At 44.6% G+C, this 15,000-nt stretch overlaps 1 protein-coding gene and 1 long non-coding RNA gene across 2 annotated transcripts in view; both read left to right on the plus strand.

Annotated features, from left to right (window-relative positions):
* lig1 (ligase I, DNA, ATP-dependent) overlaps nucleotides 1–8,013 on the plus strand; it is a 27,118-nt gene extending 19,105 nt beyond the window's left edge. Inside the window, exons 20-27 of the mRNA XM_042072994.1 lie at nucleotides 740–811; nucleotides 1,505–1,649; nucleotides 1,878–1,960; nucleotides 4,033–4,185; nucleotides 4,289–4,342; nucleotides 4,489–4,632; nucleotides 6,756–6,848; nucleotides 7,726–8,013. Of these exons, the coding sequence (XP_041928928.1) occupies nucleotides 740–811; nucleotides 1,505–1,649; nucleotides 1,878–1,960; nucleotides 4,033–4,185; nucleotides 4,289–4,342; nucleotides 4,489–4,632; nucleotides 6,756–6,848; nucleotides 7,726–7,803 (822 nt within the window). The 3' untranslated portion in view covers nucleotides 7,804–8,013. The remainder of the gene's footprint in view (nucleotides 1–739; nucleotides 812–1,504; nucleotides 1,650–1,877; nucleotides 1,961–4,032; nucleotides 4,186–4,288; nucleotides 4,343–4,488; nucleotides 4,633–6,755; nucleotides 6,849–7,725) is intronic.
* Nucleotides 8,014–12,714: 4,701 nt separating this feature from the next.
* LOC121693527 overlaps nucleotides 12,715–15,000 on the plus strand; it is a 24,666-nt gene continuing 22,380 nt past the window's right edge. Inside the window, exons 1-2 of the long non-coding RNA XR_006025528.1 lie at nucleotides 12,715–12,738; nucleotides 12,856–12,860. This is a non-coding gene — a long non-coding RNA (uncharacterized LOC121693527). The remainder of the gene's footprint in view (nucleotides 12,739–12,855; nucleotides 12,861–15,000) is intronic.

Here is a 15,000-nt window from a genome sequence, read left to right on the forward strand (position 1 = left end):
ACAGGAGAAAAAGCAGATCCAACCGCAAGAGGAAGGTGAGGGAGAAACCACACACATGCACACACACACACGCATGCACACTAACACTCACACTCATGCACACACACACTCACACACACACACACACAAGAGAAGTAGCAGATCCAACTGCAAGAGGAAGGTGAGGGAGAAAACACACACACACACACACACACACACACACACAGGAGACGCCAGGGGAGGTGGGATGGTGTAAATTGCGGGTGGGCGGGGGGGGGGGGGGGGGTGGGGGTGCCCAGATGGTGAGGAGGAGAAAGAGAGAGAGGGAGTAAGTGAGGGGTGATAAAAGAGGAGAGGGAGAGAGAGTTGATAAAGGAGAGAGAAGGAAAGGGAGAGAGAGTTTTGAAGATGTGACGTGTGAGCATTTTGGGGGGGGGGGGGGGGGGGGGGGGTGGCTGCCTGCCCAGATGGAGTGGAGGAGAGAGAGAGGGAGAGAGAGAAAGGGGTGCTGAAGGAGAGAGAGAGGGAGAGAGAGAGAGAAAGGGGTGCTGAAGGAGAGAGAGAGGGAGAGAGAGAAAGGGGTGCTGAAGGAGAGAGAGAGGGAGGGAGAGAGGGAAGGAGGGAGAGAGGGAAGGAGGGAGAGAGGGAAGGGTGATATGAGCATTATACTCCAACAGTCTCTTCAGTTCAGCAAGTATATGGAAAAGATGTGTTTGTTTTCATCATTTTGTGTGTGTGTGTGTGTGTGTGTGTGAGTTAGGACGTGGATGCAGCAGACATTAAGGTCCAGGTGTGTGTGTACGCCTTCGATCTGCTCTACCTGAACGGCAAGGTGAGGAGGAGGAGCACGGTGGTGATGAAGAATCTGTTCCCTCCAAACTTTTCTTCTCTCTCTCTCTCTCTCTCTCTCTCTCTCTCTCTCTGTTGTATGTTGCATGGTCTGTATGTTGTATGTTGCATGGTCTGTATGTTGTATGTTGCATGGTCTGCATGTTGTATGTTGCATGGTCTGCATGTTGTATGTTGCATGGTCTGCATGTTGTATGTTGCATGGTCTGCATGTTGCATGTTGCATGGTCTGCATGTTGCATGGTCTGCATGTTGCATGGTCTGCATGTTGTATGTTGCATGGTCTGCATGTTATATGTTGCATGGTCTGCATGTTGCATGGTCTGCATGTTGTATGTTATATGTTGCATGGTCTGCATGTTGCATGGTCTGCATGTTGCATGTTGTATGGTCTGTATGTTGCATGTTGAATGGTCTGTATGTTGTATGGTCTGTATGGTTTTAGTTTGAGGCTATAACACTTGGATGGTTTTGCTTCATGCTACATAAAGACCTAAATATTGGTTTGATAAAGGAGTGTTAAGCCTCTCTCTCTCCCTCTCTCTTTCTCTCTTTCTCTCCCACCTCCCTCCCTCTCTCTCTCCCTCTCTCTTTCTCTCTCTCTCTCCTTCTCTCTCTCTCTCTCTCTCCCCCCTCCCTCTCTCCCTCCCTCCCTCCCTCTCTCCCTCTCTCCCAGTCCCTGGTGCGGGAGCCGCTGTGTGCGCGGAGGGCTCTGTTGAGGGAGAGCTTTGAGGAGCAGGAGGGTCAGTTTGTCTTCGCCCGTTCCCTCGACTCACTAAACACCGACGCCATCGCTGAGTTCCTCGAGCAGTCCGTACGAGGTGTGTGTGTGTGTGAGATTGCTTGTATAAGTGTGTGTGCGTGTGTGAGATTGCGTGTATAAGTATGTGGTGTGTGTGTGTGTGTGTGTGTGTGTGTCCACGCTTACCTGAAGATGCAAATTGTTTTGTGGGTGGCTTAATTAGATTTTTTTTTGTAGTTCCAAAACAGATGTTATGTGTTTAGACTCTGGTGAGGGACTGATGGTGTGTGTATGTGTGTGTGTTTAGACTCTTGTGAGGGACTGATGGTCAAGACTCTGGAGAGAGACGCCACCTACGAGATCGCCAAGCGCTCGCACAACTGGCTCAAGGTAAGAAAGCGCACACACACACACACACACACACACACACACACACACACACACAGTTTTGTGTGATGTGTACACATGAATTGGTATATATCTGGACAGGAACTCTAGTTGTTCATGAGGTTTTACTGTGAGCTACCTAGCAACATGCATGCATGAAGTGTAGAACTCGCTCCAATAGAGTACAATTTCACTGGATCTAAACAAACCAGTAATTGAGAACGCAACACTGCCCCAGGTCTAAACACGTCACTTTGCTACAGCACTACAACACAGACCACAAGCAACAAGCCAAGCAGAAGCGCGACAAATCAAAGAAAATCTAAGCAGAACACAAGAAAGTTTGTATATAACGCCGTTATATTGTTTTTTTAACGTTTGTTTACATTACCTAGCTACCCATTTCATGCTGGGGTTATGGGGAAATGTAAATTTAACGAAGCGTGGCGAGATGTAGGATTCTCTGGTTGTTGCGTTGTGTTTTAGTTCTAATGTCTGTATTGAAGATGGTCAATAAAGCTTGACAGCGGGATCAGGATCGGCGATTAGATGATGATTTATTGTAGATGGTACAACAATGAATAACAGAACACAGGCTAAGTCTCGAACAGTAAAACTGTGCAGAGTCTAACAGTTGTGGTTGTTATTAGAAGCGGCTGCTGAGCCTTCCGACAGAAGATGCTCCTCGGGTCGCTCCTAAGCCTGTTATACTAAAACATACAAACGACAATCATGCCAACGTGGCAGGAGCCAACCAGTGTACAAAACCCGGCTCTGGCCGGATGGAGATACCAGCCCGAATAGGCAGACATGCGGTCTCCCTCGGCCCATGTTATGTCTGATGTTCCTCGGATGTTCCCAAACATCGGCCTGTCTGACCTTCCTGCTGGTGCACAGGCCTAAGGCACAGTTATGTTATGTACAATAGTATGGACCTCTCCCTGTTGTATACTACACACAGAAGTAACATATGAACACATCAGAATACAGTAAGAATACCCCAGAATTCTACAGTGATAAACAAGCATTTTGTCCCTTTTGCACAGTAGATTCTCATGCCAAGTCGTCCAAGCACATCAATTCTATCAAAGGGCAGGATCATACGACCTGCTAATGTTAGCCAGCTAGCTGTTAGCAGAAGCAGATAACGTTAACCAGCCAGCTGCTAGTGCTACAGCCCCTCCAGTTACGACCGCAACTAGAGTGGATCTACGCACAGCTTTTGGGTCCACACCAACGATGAAAGCAGAGGTGTAGTCCAGGCAAAGTAAGGTCTGACCCAAAACTAATTGCAACAGAATTTATTTTCACATTTTTATATTTCAATTGGTGATGTAAACACCATAGTAAAAGTCCATTAAAATCCAGTTGGTGGAAATATGTTAAAGCGATTGTTCGGAGTAATTTCACCCTAGGGTCCTTTGCATCATGACCCCGAGCCAAACACCCTCCCAGAACGTGTTTTCCCTTGGTCGAACAGCGCTGTCAGAAACTAATGATGTTCTGCAGTCGTAATGGAACCAACTTAGTATCTCGTAAATTACCCCACTAATAATGCCCTGAATGGTACGAAACTTCTACAGTAGTACAACTATGACCAAGTCCAATTTAGTCCAATAACGAGGCATTATAAAGTTTGTAAGTGCACCAGGAGTTTTAAGGAGTTTATTTAAATAACACTTGCCTCTGCATCTGCTACTATACCGCTGCGTCGACGTTTCTTCTTTGATTTGGGAAAAGCCCGTAAAAGTCCTGGCAGGAAGCGATTACATCAACGTTTTTTGGTATATCCAGTTTTTTATATTTTTTTTCCGAAGTGTTTACAACTTAGTGTTAACTAATAATTGTTGCAAACTGGACTATGAACAAAATATTAGTGCATTCCTGGATCTACATCCTTATGCATGCTTCCTGCCAGGACTTTTACGGGCTTTTCCCAAATCACCTATCAAATAAATACTAAACACGATGATGCTTACATTCCTATTAAATAAATACTAAATCACGATGATGTTTACATTCCTATCAAATAAAGCATAGTAAATGAATACTGAATGTTTCCACACGTTCTCCAGCTGAAGAAGGACTACCTGGAGGGTGTGGGCGACACCGTGGACCTGTGTGTGGTGGGGGCGTACCTGGGCAAGGGCAAGAGAGCGGGCGGCTACGGAGGATTCCTGCTCGCCTGCTACGACGAGGACAATGAGGAGTTCCAGTCCGTCTGCAAGGTGTGTGTGTGTGTCTGTCTCTGTCTGTCTGTCTCTGTGTGTGTCTGTGTTTCTATCTATGTGTGTGTGTAGATCTTAGGTTAATATTTCTCCTGTTTTGCAGATTGGAACTGGTTTCAAGGATGAGGACTTGGAGCAACATTACAATTTCCTAAAGGTAATGTTTGTGTGTGTGTGTGTGTGTGTGTGTGTGTGTGTGTGTGTGTGTGTGCGCGTCTTTGTCTTTGTCTTTGTCTTTGTCTTTGTGTGTGTGTGTGTGACCCAAATGCATAACGCCTTCACATTTGCGACTTTCTTTCTCAGGAACACATTCTGCCAAAACCCCGCCCCTATTACCGTGTGGACCAATCAGCAGAGCCGGATGTGTGGTTAGACGCTGTGCAAGTGTGGGAAGTGAAATGTGCCGACCTATCACTGTCTCCAGTCTACAAAGCTGGGATGGGATTGGTCAGTGTGCCAGTCTGTCAAACTATTCCTGATGTTTATCTGAAGATATTCTCTTTGTAATACTTCCCGTTTGGTGCCATGATGGCATGAATGTTTTGATCCGCCGTGCTTGCTACCTTTTCCTTCGCTAGCCATCACAGCTTAGCCATTCAGCCATTTGCTAATGCCCCATACAGATAAACTAGCCTAGCAGGCCCATTTGCTAATGCCCCATACAGATAAACTAGCCTAGCAGGCCCATTTGCTAATGCCCCATACAGATAAACTAGCCTAGCAGGGCCATTTGCTAATGCCCCATACAGATAAACTAGCCTAGCAGGCCCGTTTGCTAATGCCCCATACAGATAAACTAGCCTAGGAGGCCTACTGGCTCATATTGACTATAAAATGACTTTTTTCATGAAAGAGAAAAAAATTGTTTCAATTTAACTTAATTAATTGCGTTGTTAAGGATTTTTAATTATATACATTTTGATATAATTTGGAGTTATTATAATGTCATCTTTATAAAATAAATGTTGGAGACTCCTGGAGTACCACTAGAAGGAGTCCGCGTACCACCAGTGGAACCCGTGCCACAGTTTGAGAACCACTGGCATAGAACATGCCCCAGCCACTTTTACATTTTTTGTGTAGCAGCAGTGTGGGTATCTGCTGGAAATAATAATAGCACTCAATTACACCGTTTCCCCTAAAACACTGTAGCATAACCTCTACTTAAATAATAATACCACTCAATTACACCGTTTCCCCTAAAACACTGTAGCATAACCTCTACTTAAATAATAATACCACTCAATTACACCGTTTCCCCTAAAACACTGTAGCATAACCTCTACTTAAATAATAATACCACTCAATTACACCGTTTCCCCTAAAACACTGTAGCATAACCTCTACTTAAATAATAATACCACTCAATTACACCGTTTCCCCTAAAACACTGTAGCATAACCTCTACTTAAATAATAATACCACTCAATTACACCGTTTCCCCTAAAACACTGTAGCATAACCTCTACTTAAATAATAATACCACTCAATTACACCGTTTCCCCTAAAACACTGTAGCATAGCCGCTACGCCTCCATGTGCTGCCACTGCACTTATTTCAGTCTTGCAGAGCTGACTTCAAAAGCAAAGTTGGCAAGATTTATGGAAGCTATAGCTCACCTCACCTGTGCAGGTGCACACTGGCTAGTGTGTTACTGTAGCGCTGCACCTCACCTCACCTGTGCAGGTGCACACTGGCTAGTGTGTTACTGTAGCGCTGCACCTCACCTCACCTGTGCAGGTGAACACTGGCTAGTGTGTTACTGTAGCGCTGCACCTCACCTCACCTCACCTGTGCAGGTGCACACTGGCTAGTGTGTTACTGTAGCGCTGCACCTCACCTCACCTCACCTCACCTCACCTGTGCAGGTGCACACTGGCTAGTGTGTTACTGTAGCTTTGCACTCTGATGACGTGATGTCACTCTTAAAGAAGCCACACCACTTTTACAACGGTCTACTGACAGACTTATGGCAACTTATGGTCGGATTTTACTGACTAGGGTGAGATAACGTGGAGGCAGTGCAAAATAGTCTTGTGGAGGCAGTGCAAAATAGTCTTGAGGAGGCAGTGCAAAATAGTCTTGAGGAGGCAGTGCAAAATAGTCTTGTGGAGGCAGTGCAAAATAGTTGAAATTAAATGAGGTGACAATGAAATGAAATGTGGAGACATTTCAGTTTGAAATAGCCTGCTATTACGTATTTTGTGTGATACTCACTATTATTTATTTTTAGGCTTGTTGGAAAAAAAAAAAAGAAAAAAACAATTCAATTTTAGCCTAATAATTATTTTTGTGGTAAAAATATCAGTATTGGCAACTAAGCAAATGTACACACAGAAGAGATCACTTCTAATTAGGGGTGTGACGTCATTTAACAATTTTTAAGAAATCTTCAATGATGAAATATATTACTGGAAAGTCACAGAATGCAAAACAACCCATGTGTACTATATTTTGAAATGTTTTAACTAGTGATATTTATTTCGGACCGAGTACAAGTAGCCTGTTTAGTGTGAGGTGTGTGTGCATGCATGTTGGGCTGAGTGTAATACTCCTGTGTGGCCACCAGGTGGACCCAGAGAAGGGCATCTCCCTCCGATTCCCACGGTTCCTCCGGATACGAGACGACAAGAAGCCAGAGGATGCTACCTCAGCATCTCAGGTAGGACACATAGCTCTTACACACACACACACACACACACACACACACACACACCACACACACACACACATATATATATTACACACAAGCACATATTACACACAAGCACATGTGCCCATGCGCACATAACGCACACGCAGGCACCCACACACACGCAGGCACCCACACACGCAGGCACCCACACACACACATCACACACACACATCACACACACACACACACACACACACACACACACATATTACACACAAGCACATGTGCCCATGCGCACATAACGCACACGCAGGCACCCACACACACGCAGGCACCCACACACACGCAGGCACCCACACACACACAACACACACACACACACACACATATTACACACAAGCACATGTGCCCATGCGCACATAACGCACACGCAGGCACCCACACACACGCAGGCACCCACACACACGCAGGCACTCACACACACACATCACACACAAGCACACGTGCACACACATATATCACACACACACACACACACACACACACACACACGCATTACACACAAGCGCACATAATGCACATAACGCACACATACACATCTGTGTGTGTGGCGGAAGTGAGACTGAATATTTCTCCCTCTCTGCTTCTCTGGTGCCTTCAGATTATTCTGTCCATCTCCACTGTCCTTTTTCACATCGTTAATCAATTTCCCCCCTCCACCTCATCCCCCCATCCCTCCCTCCCTATCCCTCTCTCTCTCTCTCTCTCCATCCCTCCCTCCCCCCATCCCTCTCTCTCTCTCTCTCTCCCCCCTCTCCCTCTCTTCTCTCTCTCCCTTCCCATCTCTCTCCATCCCTCTCGCTCTCCCTCCCCATCCCTCCCTCCCCATCCCTCTCTCCATCAGGTGGCTGGTCTGTACAGGCAGCAGCAGCAGATTCAAAACCAGGGAGACAAATCAGGCGACCTCGAGGACTACTATTGATCTGGCTGGTGATTGGCTACTCATGTCAGCTGACCCTCACAGCTCCCTTCTCTCATTGGCTGTGGCCCTAGTGATGTCATATCCATGATGTGTCTAGGTGAATAATTGCAAATGTCCCAACGTGAATGTCTCTGATTTTTGTACATATTCATAATTCCTAAAATTGTTGATAAATGAAACTGAAATAAAAGAATGTGTTTTTTTTTTTTACATAGAATGTGTTGTTTTTTTGAGAGAGAGGGAGAGAGAATGTTCAATTGAAAGGCTTTATTGACTTGTCGAAGCGTACAGAAAACTAACAGATTCATAAGCAATACTATGACTATTAATAGTCATCAAAATAACAGATTCATAAGTAATACTATGACTATTAATAACACATTCATAAGCAATACGATGACTTAATAATGGATTCATAAGTAATACTATGGCTATTAATAACAGATTCATAAGTAATACTATGACTATTAATAACAGATTCATAAGTAATACTGTTCATAAGTAATACTATGACTTAATAACTAGGGCTGTCAAAAAACTGATTAATTTTGATTAATTAATTTGAGAAAAAATAACTGATTAAAAAAATTAGTGCAGATTAATCGATTCCGTATGACCTTTGACTTCGAGCCGTTCTAGTCAGTAAAAATTAGACTGTAAAATGAAGGAGAGCGAAGAAAACGTGCTGCCTGGATCATTGATTGGAACATTTACTTTTAAAAAACGGCCTGATGGTGTTGATAAAAATAAAAATAATCAAGTGTTGAAAATAAAGTCCTTTGCAATGTCTGCAAGTGTTGAAATTGAGGGGAGTGTTCATTTATTTTCATTGTGTCCCCTAGGTTATATCTGTGGCCTGAAATGCCTTGTATGTGGGGGGAAAAAAAACTTCTTCCCAAAGTCAAAGTCAGCTTTATTGTCAATTTCTTCACATGTTCCAGACATACAAAGAGATCGAAATTACGTTTCTCACTATCCCACGGTGAAGACAAGACATATTTTACCAATTTAAGTCCACAGACAAACATAACATTCAAGTAAACAAAAAAGTAAGTAAATAAGAGGGCACATATAATAATGAAAAAATAAGAGCAGCAAAATTTGGTTGAAATTGTGCATAGACAGTCAATAAAATACTAGTGCAAAGTCAGGCCAATAAAAGGCTTGGGTAGTTCTGTTTGACCTAAGTAAGAAAGAAAGTGACATAGTGGTGCAAGTTATGTAAGAGCAGCAGAAGTGTTGTGTTTTCAGGACAACAACAACAAGTTGTAAAGTGTACAAGTGTGCAAGTGGAGTAGTGCAGGCGGCCATTGTGGGTCCAATGTCCACGATGTTATGTAGCTGAGGGTGGAGGGGGGAGAGGAGGGAGAGAGTTCAGCATCCTTACAGCTTGGTGTATGAAGCTGTTGGTGAGTCTGGTAGTGCGGGAGCGCAGGCTTCTGTACCTCTTCCCAGAGGGCAGTAGATCAAACAGATTGCACTTTTTGAATTTATTTCCTCAGCACATTAGGTCATATCATAGATTATTATGGCCATTATTTGAACAGTGAAAATAATAATAAAAGAGTTTTTGAACTTTAATGTCACTAATGTTGATTTCAATTATTCATTTGAATTTAAATATTTAAAATACTTTCACAGCAAAAATTATATATGCGATTAATAAATCACAGAGTATGTAATTAATTATATTATTTTTTTAATTGATTGACAGCCCTATTAATAACAGATTCCTAAGTAATACTATGACTATTAATAACAGATTCATAAGTAATACTATTCATAAGTAATACTATGACTATTAATAACAGATTCATAAGTAATACTATGACTATTAATAACAGATTCATAAGTAATACTATGGCTATTAATAGTCATCAAGAGGATAATGGCAGAAGTGAAAGAAATAGAACATGATGGAATTGGCCTCTGTCTGTTCTGTATAACACACCCTCTTCTCTTGGGCGCTAGCTGTGTGTGTGTGTGTGTCCTTTGTGATGCACTGTCTTGGGCGCTAGCTGTGTGTGTGTGTGTCCTTTGTGATGCCGTCTCAACTCACTGCATCCCTGCTGGAGCCATTAGCGGGGGGTGTGTGTGTGTGTGTCTGTCTGTTTGTGTGTGTCTGTCTGTTTGTGTGTCTGTTTGAAATGAAAAGCTGCCTTTGACCAGAAAAAATGTTTTTGTGAGCTGCCTCAGGCTTCCTCCACTCCAAAGAGCTCTAACTAGGACTGTGTGTGTGGGTCCTTTTCTCCCACTGTTCAGTCTTGAAAGTGTGTGTGTGTGTGCTTGTGGAATAACTGCAAGATCACAGAGGTGTATGTGCATTGTGTGGAGTTAGGATTGTGTGTGTGTGTGTGTTGAAAAACAGATGCTTGTTTTAGAGGGTGTGTGTTGGACTGATTTGGTGTGTGTGTGTGTGTTATAGAGAGCTGGTTCAGTATATGTGTGTGTGTTATAGAGAGCTGGTTCAGTATATGTGTGTGTGTGTGTGTGTGTTATAGAGAGCTGGTTCAGTATATGTGCGTATTGAATAAATGTATTAATTTGAAGAAAATTATTAATCAGATGAAAGGTATGTTAAGTGTGTGCTCTTGTTTTAAAAAAAGGGATTGATTGTGTGTCTGTGTGGTAAATCAGGACTGGTTTAGGTTGTGTGTGTGTGATTGGGGGGCAGCCGTGGCCTGCTGGTTAGCGCTTCGGCCTTGGAACCGGAGGGTTGCCAGTTCGAGCCCCGACCAGTAGGAACGGCTGAAGTGACCTTGAGCAAGGCACCTAACCACTCACTGCTCCCCGAGCGCCGCTGTTGATGCAGGCAGCTCACTGCGCCGGGATTAGTGTGTGCTTCACCTCACTGTGTGTTCACTGTGTGCTGAGTGTGTTTCACTAATTCACGGATTGGGATAAATGCAGACACTAAATTATAACCAAATTAGTATATATACTTACAGGATTGGTTTAGATTGTGTGTATCTGAGATCGTGGCTAATCTCATATTTTGTGTTGTGTGTGTGTGTTGGTTGAAATCGGTTAAGAGTGTGTGGGTGTGTGTGTGAGCGAGAGAGAAATTAGAGTATTGGTTTGGTGTGTATAAGGTGGATCTGAAAATGATTGTGTGTGTGCAGTTTGCACTTTTTTGGTAAGTTTGAAGTGTGTGTATGTGGCATATCTGAGAGATGATGTTAAGAGTGTGTGTGTGCGCACCCATGGCTGTAGGCTGTTTTTTTTTTCTATGTTTATTCATCACTGATGCATGAAGCCTTCTTTAAGACACACACACACACACACACACACACAGAGTCATTACCACTGATGGAGGGAGCTGCTGCCAGTACAAGAAGAGTTCACTTGTGAAAGATCTCTGTCTCTCATGGTCTCTCTCTCTCTTGCTCGCTCTGTGTGTGTGTGTGTGTTGAGTGAGAGAGTGATAGAGCACAGGGAGAACAGTCAGCTCCATTACATTCTCTCTCTCACACACACACACACACACACACTCAGAAGTGTGTGCCCCTAAGCTGAGGGCTCAGTGTAATAATTGGCACACAGGACTTCAAAAACATTTCTCAAACCACTCTTTCTCTTTTCCTCTCTCTCTCTCTCTCTCCTTCATACCTCTCTTTCTCTTTTCCTCTCTCTCTCTCTCTCTCCTTCATACCTCTTTTCCTCTCTTTCTCTCTCTCCTTCATACCTCTCTTTCTCTCTCTCTCTTCATACTTCTCTCTTCCTCTCTCTCCTTCATACCTCTCTTCCTCTCTCTCTCTCTCCTTCATACCTCTCTTTCTCTCTCTCTCCTTCATACCTCTTTTCCTCTCTCTCTCCTTCATACCTCTTTTCCTCTCTTTCTCTCTCTCCTTCATACTTCTCTCTTCCTCTCTCTCCTTCATACTTCTCTCTTCCTCTCTCTCCTTCATACCTCTCTTCCTCTCTCTCTCTCTCCTTCATACCTCTCTTTCTCTCTCTCTCTCTCCTTCATACCTCTTTTCCTCTCTCTCTCTCTCCTTCATACCTCTCTTTCTCTCTCTCCTTCATACTTCTCTCTTCCTCTCTCTCCTTCATACTTCTCTCTTCCTCTCTCTCTCTCTCTCCTTCATACTTCTCTCTTCCTCTCTCTCTCTCTCCTTCATACTTCTCTCTTCCTCTCTCTCTCTCTCTCCTTCATACTTCTCTCTTCCTCTCTCTCTCTTCATACTTCTCTTTCTCTCTTTCTCTCACCTCTGTCTTGTTCTCTGCTCCATACCACTGTCTTCCACACCTCCTCTCCCTCCTTCTCCCTCTCTCTCCCTCTCTCTCTCCCTCCTTTCCTCCCTCTCTCCCTCCCTCCTTTCCTCTCTCTCTCCCTCCTTCCCTCTCTCTCTCTCTCTCCCTCCTTTCCTCCTTCTCTCTCTCTCTCTCCCTCCTTTCCTCCCTCTCTCTCTCCCTCCCTCCTTTCCTCCCTCTCTCTCTCCCTCCTTTCCTCCCTCCCTCTCTCTCTCTCTCCCTCTAATCCATTGTTCTCTCTCCTTCGGGGCTCAGGACCTCAAACACAATAACTCTCTTTTCACCGCCTAAAACAAAACAAAGCCTTTCTTCTCCTTCTCCTCTCTCTCTCTCTCTCTCTCTCTCTCTCTCTCTTTCTGCCTCCTTCATCCCTTTTTTGGAGCCTTCTGTGCTGTCCCTGCCGAGAGACATGACCAGAGAGAGAGAGAGAGAGAGTGTGTGTGTGTGTGAGTGGGACAGGCGTCTCCTTTGTCCCTGCGTGACCTGGGTGAGAGAGTGTGTGTGTGTGTGTGTGTGACCTGGGTGAATGTCAGGACTGTTGTGTTGGTGTCGACCTCGTGACCTTTCCAGTTTGATGATGTCAGCCCAGTTTTGCCCACCCAGGCACCCTGCATGCTGCCAGTGTGTGTGTGTGTGTGCGTGCATGCGTGTGTGCGTGCCAGTGTGTGTGTGTGTGTGTGTGTGGAAGAGAGAGAGATCCTTGACTTACTTTGGATGTATTTGACAGAGTTGGTGTGTATGTGTGATGGCTGTATTGGATATTGAGAGAAATGAGCTGTTAAGGTATTTTCAGGTAAGGTGTGGTGACTTTAATTGTGTGTGTGTTGGTGTGTGTGTGCGCATGCTTGCTTGACACCATTATATCAGTTTCAGTTTGTTTCTGAGTGCCTGCCCTTGTACATACACACACACACACACACACACACACACACACCCACAAGCACTCACACACACACATACGCACACGTGGTCACACAAGCAGACACACAAGCAATTTCACAGAGACATACACACACTCTCTTTTCTCACACAATCACACTCTCTCTTCTCTCACACACACAGACACACACTCTCTTCTCACACACACAGACACACTCTCTCTTCTCTTACACACACAGACACACTCTTCTCTCACACACACAGACACACTCTCTCTGCTCTCACACACACACACTCTCTTCTCTCACACACACACACACTCTTCTCTCACACACACACACACACACATTCTCTCATGGACAATAATCCTGTAATGGGAATCTGTCAGAAGTGATTTGGGATAATTACCTGAAGACGAGATGTTTGTACTCACACACACACACTCACTCACTCAATTTCTCTCTCTCTCACCATGACACACACACACACATTCACGCATGCTGTTCTGGAGTTTGTGTGTGCGTGTGTGTGTGTGTGTCATAGTGAGTTTCCCAAAGCAGAGGCTCATGGGTAATTGCCTGCGTTCCTCTTTTAGGTCCTATCTTCTTCTCCACACCTCTCCCCTCCACACGCTGTCAATCAAACTGCCTATCGCCTTGGTGACAAGAATCGACCTGTCCTCTAACTGGGGTTCCTGACGCTCTGAGAATACAAACACACACACACACACACACATCATTACTTTGAATCACAGTCATGTATCCAATGGTCCTTGTAACTGTCTTCACTCTGAAAAACACACACAAGGTTACCAAAAAAAAGGTTTCGACAGATATAGACAGACATCTTGTGTGTGTATGTGTTAGTGTCTCGTCTAAACTGTGTGTATGTGTTTGTGTGTCCTCCCTCTGAACTGTGTGTGTGTGTGCGAGTGTGTGTGTCTCCGTGGTATCCAGTGTTTGCCCTGTCCTTAGCTCAACTCTCTATTTATAGCCTGTCTTCTCTCTCTGTCTTTCTCTCTCTCCCTCTCTCTCCCTCTCTCTCTCTCTCTCTCTCTCTCTCTCCCTCTCTCTCTCTCTCTCTCTCTCCCTCGTTTACTGGAAGGAGAGGATGGTGGGAGGGGATGGAGGAGGGGGAGGAATGCTGGAGAGAGAAGAGGAGCCATTGAACGAGGGATTGCCCTTTTCTCTCCATCTCTCTATCTCTCCCTCTCTGCAGTCTCTCCATCTCTCTATCTCTCCCTCTCTGCAGTCTCTCCATCTCTGCATTGTTTTGACTGGGAGACGTCAGGGAAAGGCTGGAATCTGGAGAGAGGGGGAGGGAGGGGGGGGAGGGGGAGGGAGGGAGAGAGCGAGGAAGAGAGAGAGAGAGAGAGAGAGAGGAAGAGAGAGTATGAGGAAGGCCCTTTGTTTGTTTCCCTCCTGTGTGTCCTGGTGAAAAGGGCAAACTGGGGAGAAATGAGGTGACAGAGGAGGAGTGTGCTCTCTCTCTCTCTCTCTCTCTCTCCCTCTCCCTCTCTCTCTCTCTCTCCCTCTCTCTCCCTCTCCCTCTCTCTCAAATTCAAATTTAAGTTGCTTTATTGGCATGACAAATGAAAACTTGTATTGCCAAAGCAATTGGTACATGTTAAAGGTAAGACATAACAACAACTAGATGTACCGCAGAGCGGTACAAAATATGACCGCCGCCCAGTCCAGCACTTTTTTTCCACAAAAAGAAATCACGCTGAAAGGCCTATATGATTCTAACTGTCTCACTAAATTGCATTATCCACACTCAATTCTCACTGGTATCTGCTAGACAACAAGTACCAAAACTTTTCACATGTAAAATTCATTTTATACATCCCCACCTCCATCTTGCCTGTTCATAATTCTGAGAAATTCTTGATTGTTTGTGTTATGTTTATGTTATGTGTGTGTGAGTGTGTGTGTGTGTGTGTGCGTGCTTGTGTGTGTGCCTGCGTATGTGCCTGTGCATGCAAGCGTACATATGTCTACTGTGTGAGTATGTGTCATACGTATGATTACTGTGAATGTATGTGTGTGTGTGTGTGTGTGTGTG

The sequence above is a fragment of the Alosa sapidissima genome, chromosome 19, assembly GCF_018492685.1.
Source record: "Alosa sapidissima isolate fAloSap1 chromosome 19, fAloSap1.pri, whole genome shotgun sequence".
Classification (NCBI taxonomy): Eukaryota; Metazoa; Chordata; class Actinopteri; order Clupeiformes; family Clupeidae; genus Alosa; species Alosa sapidissima.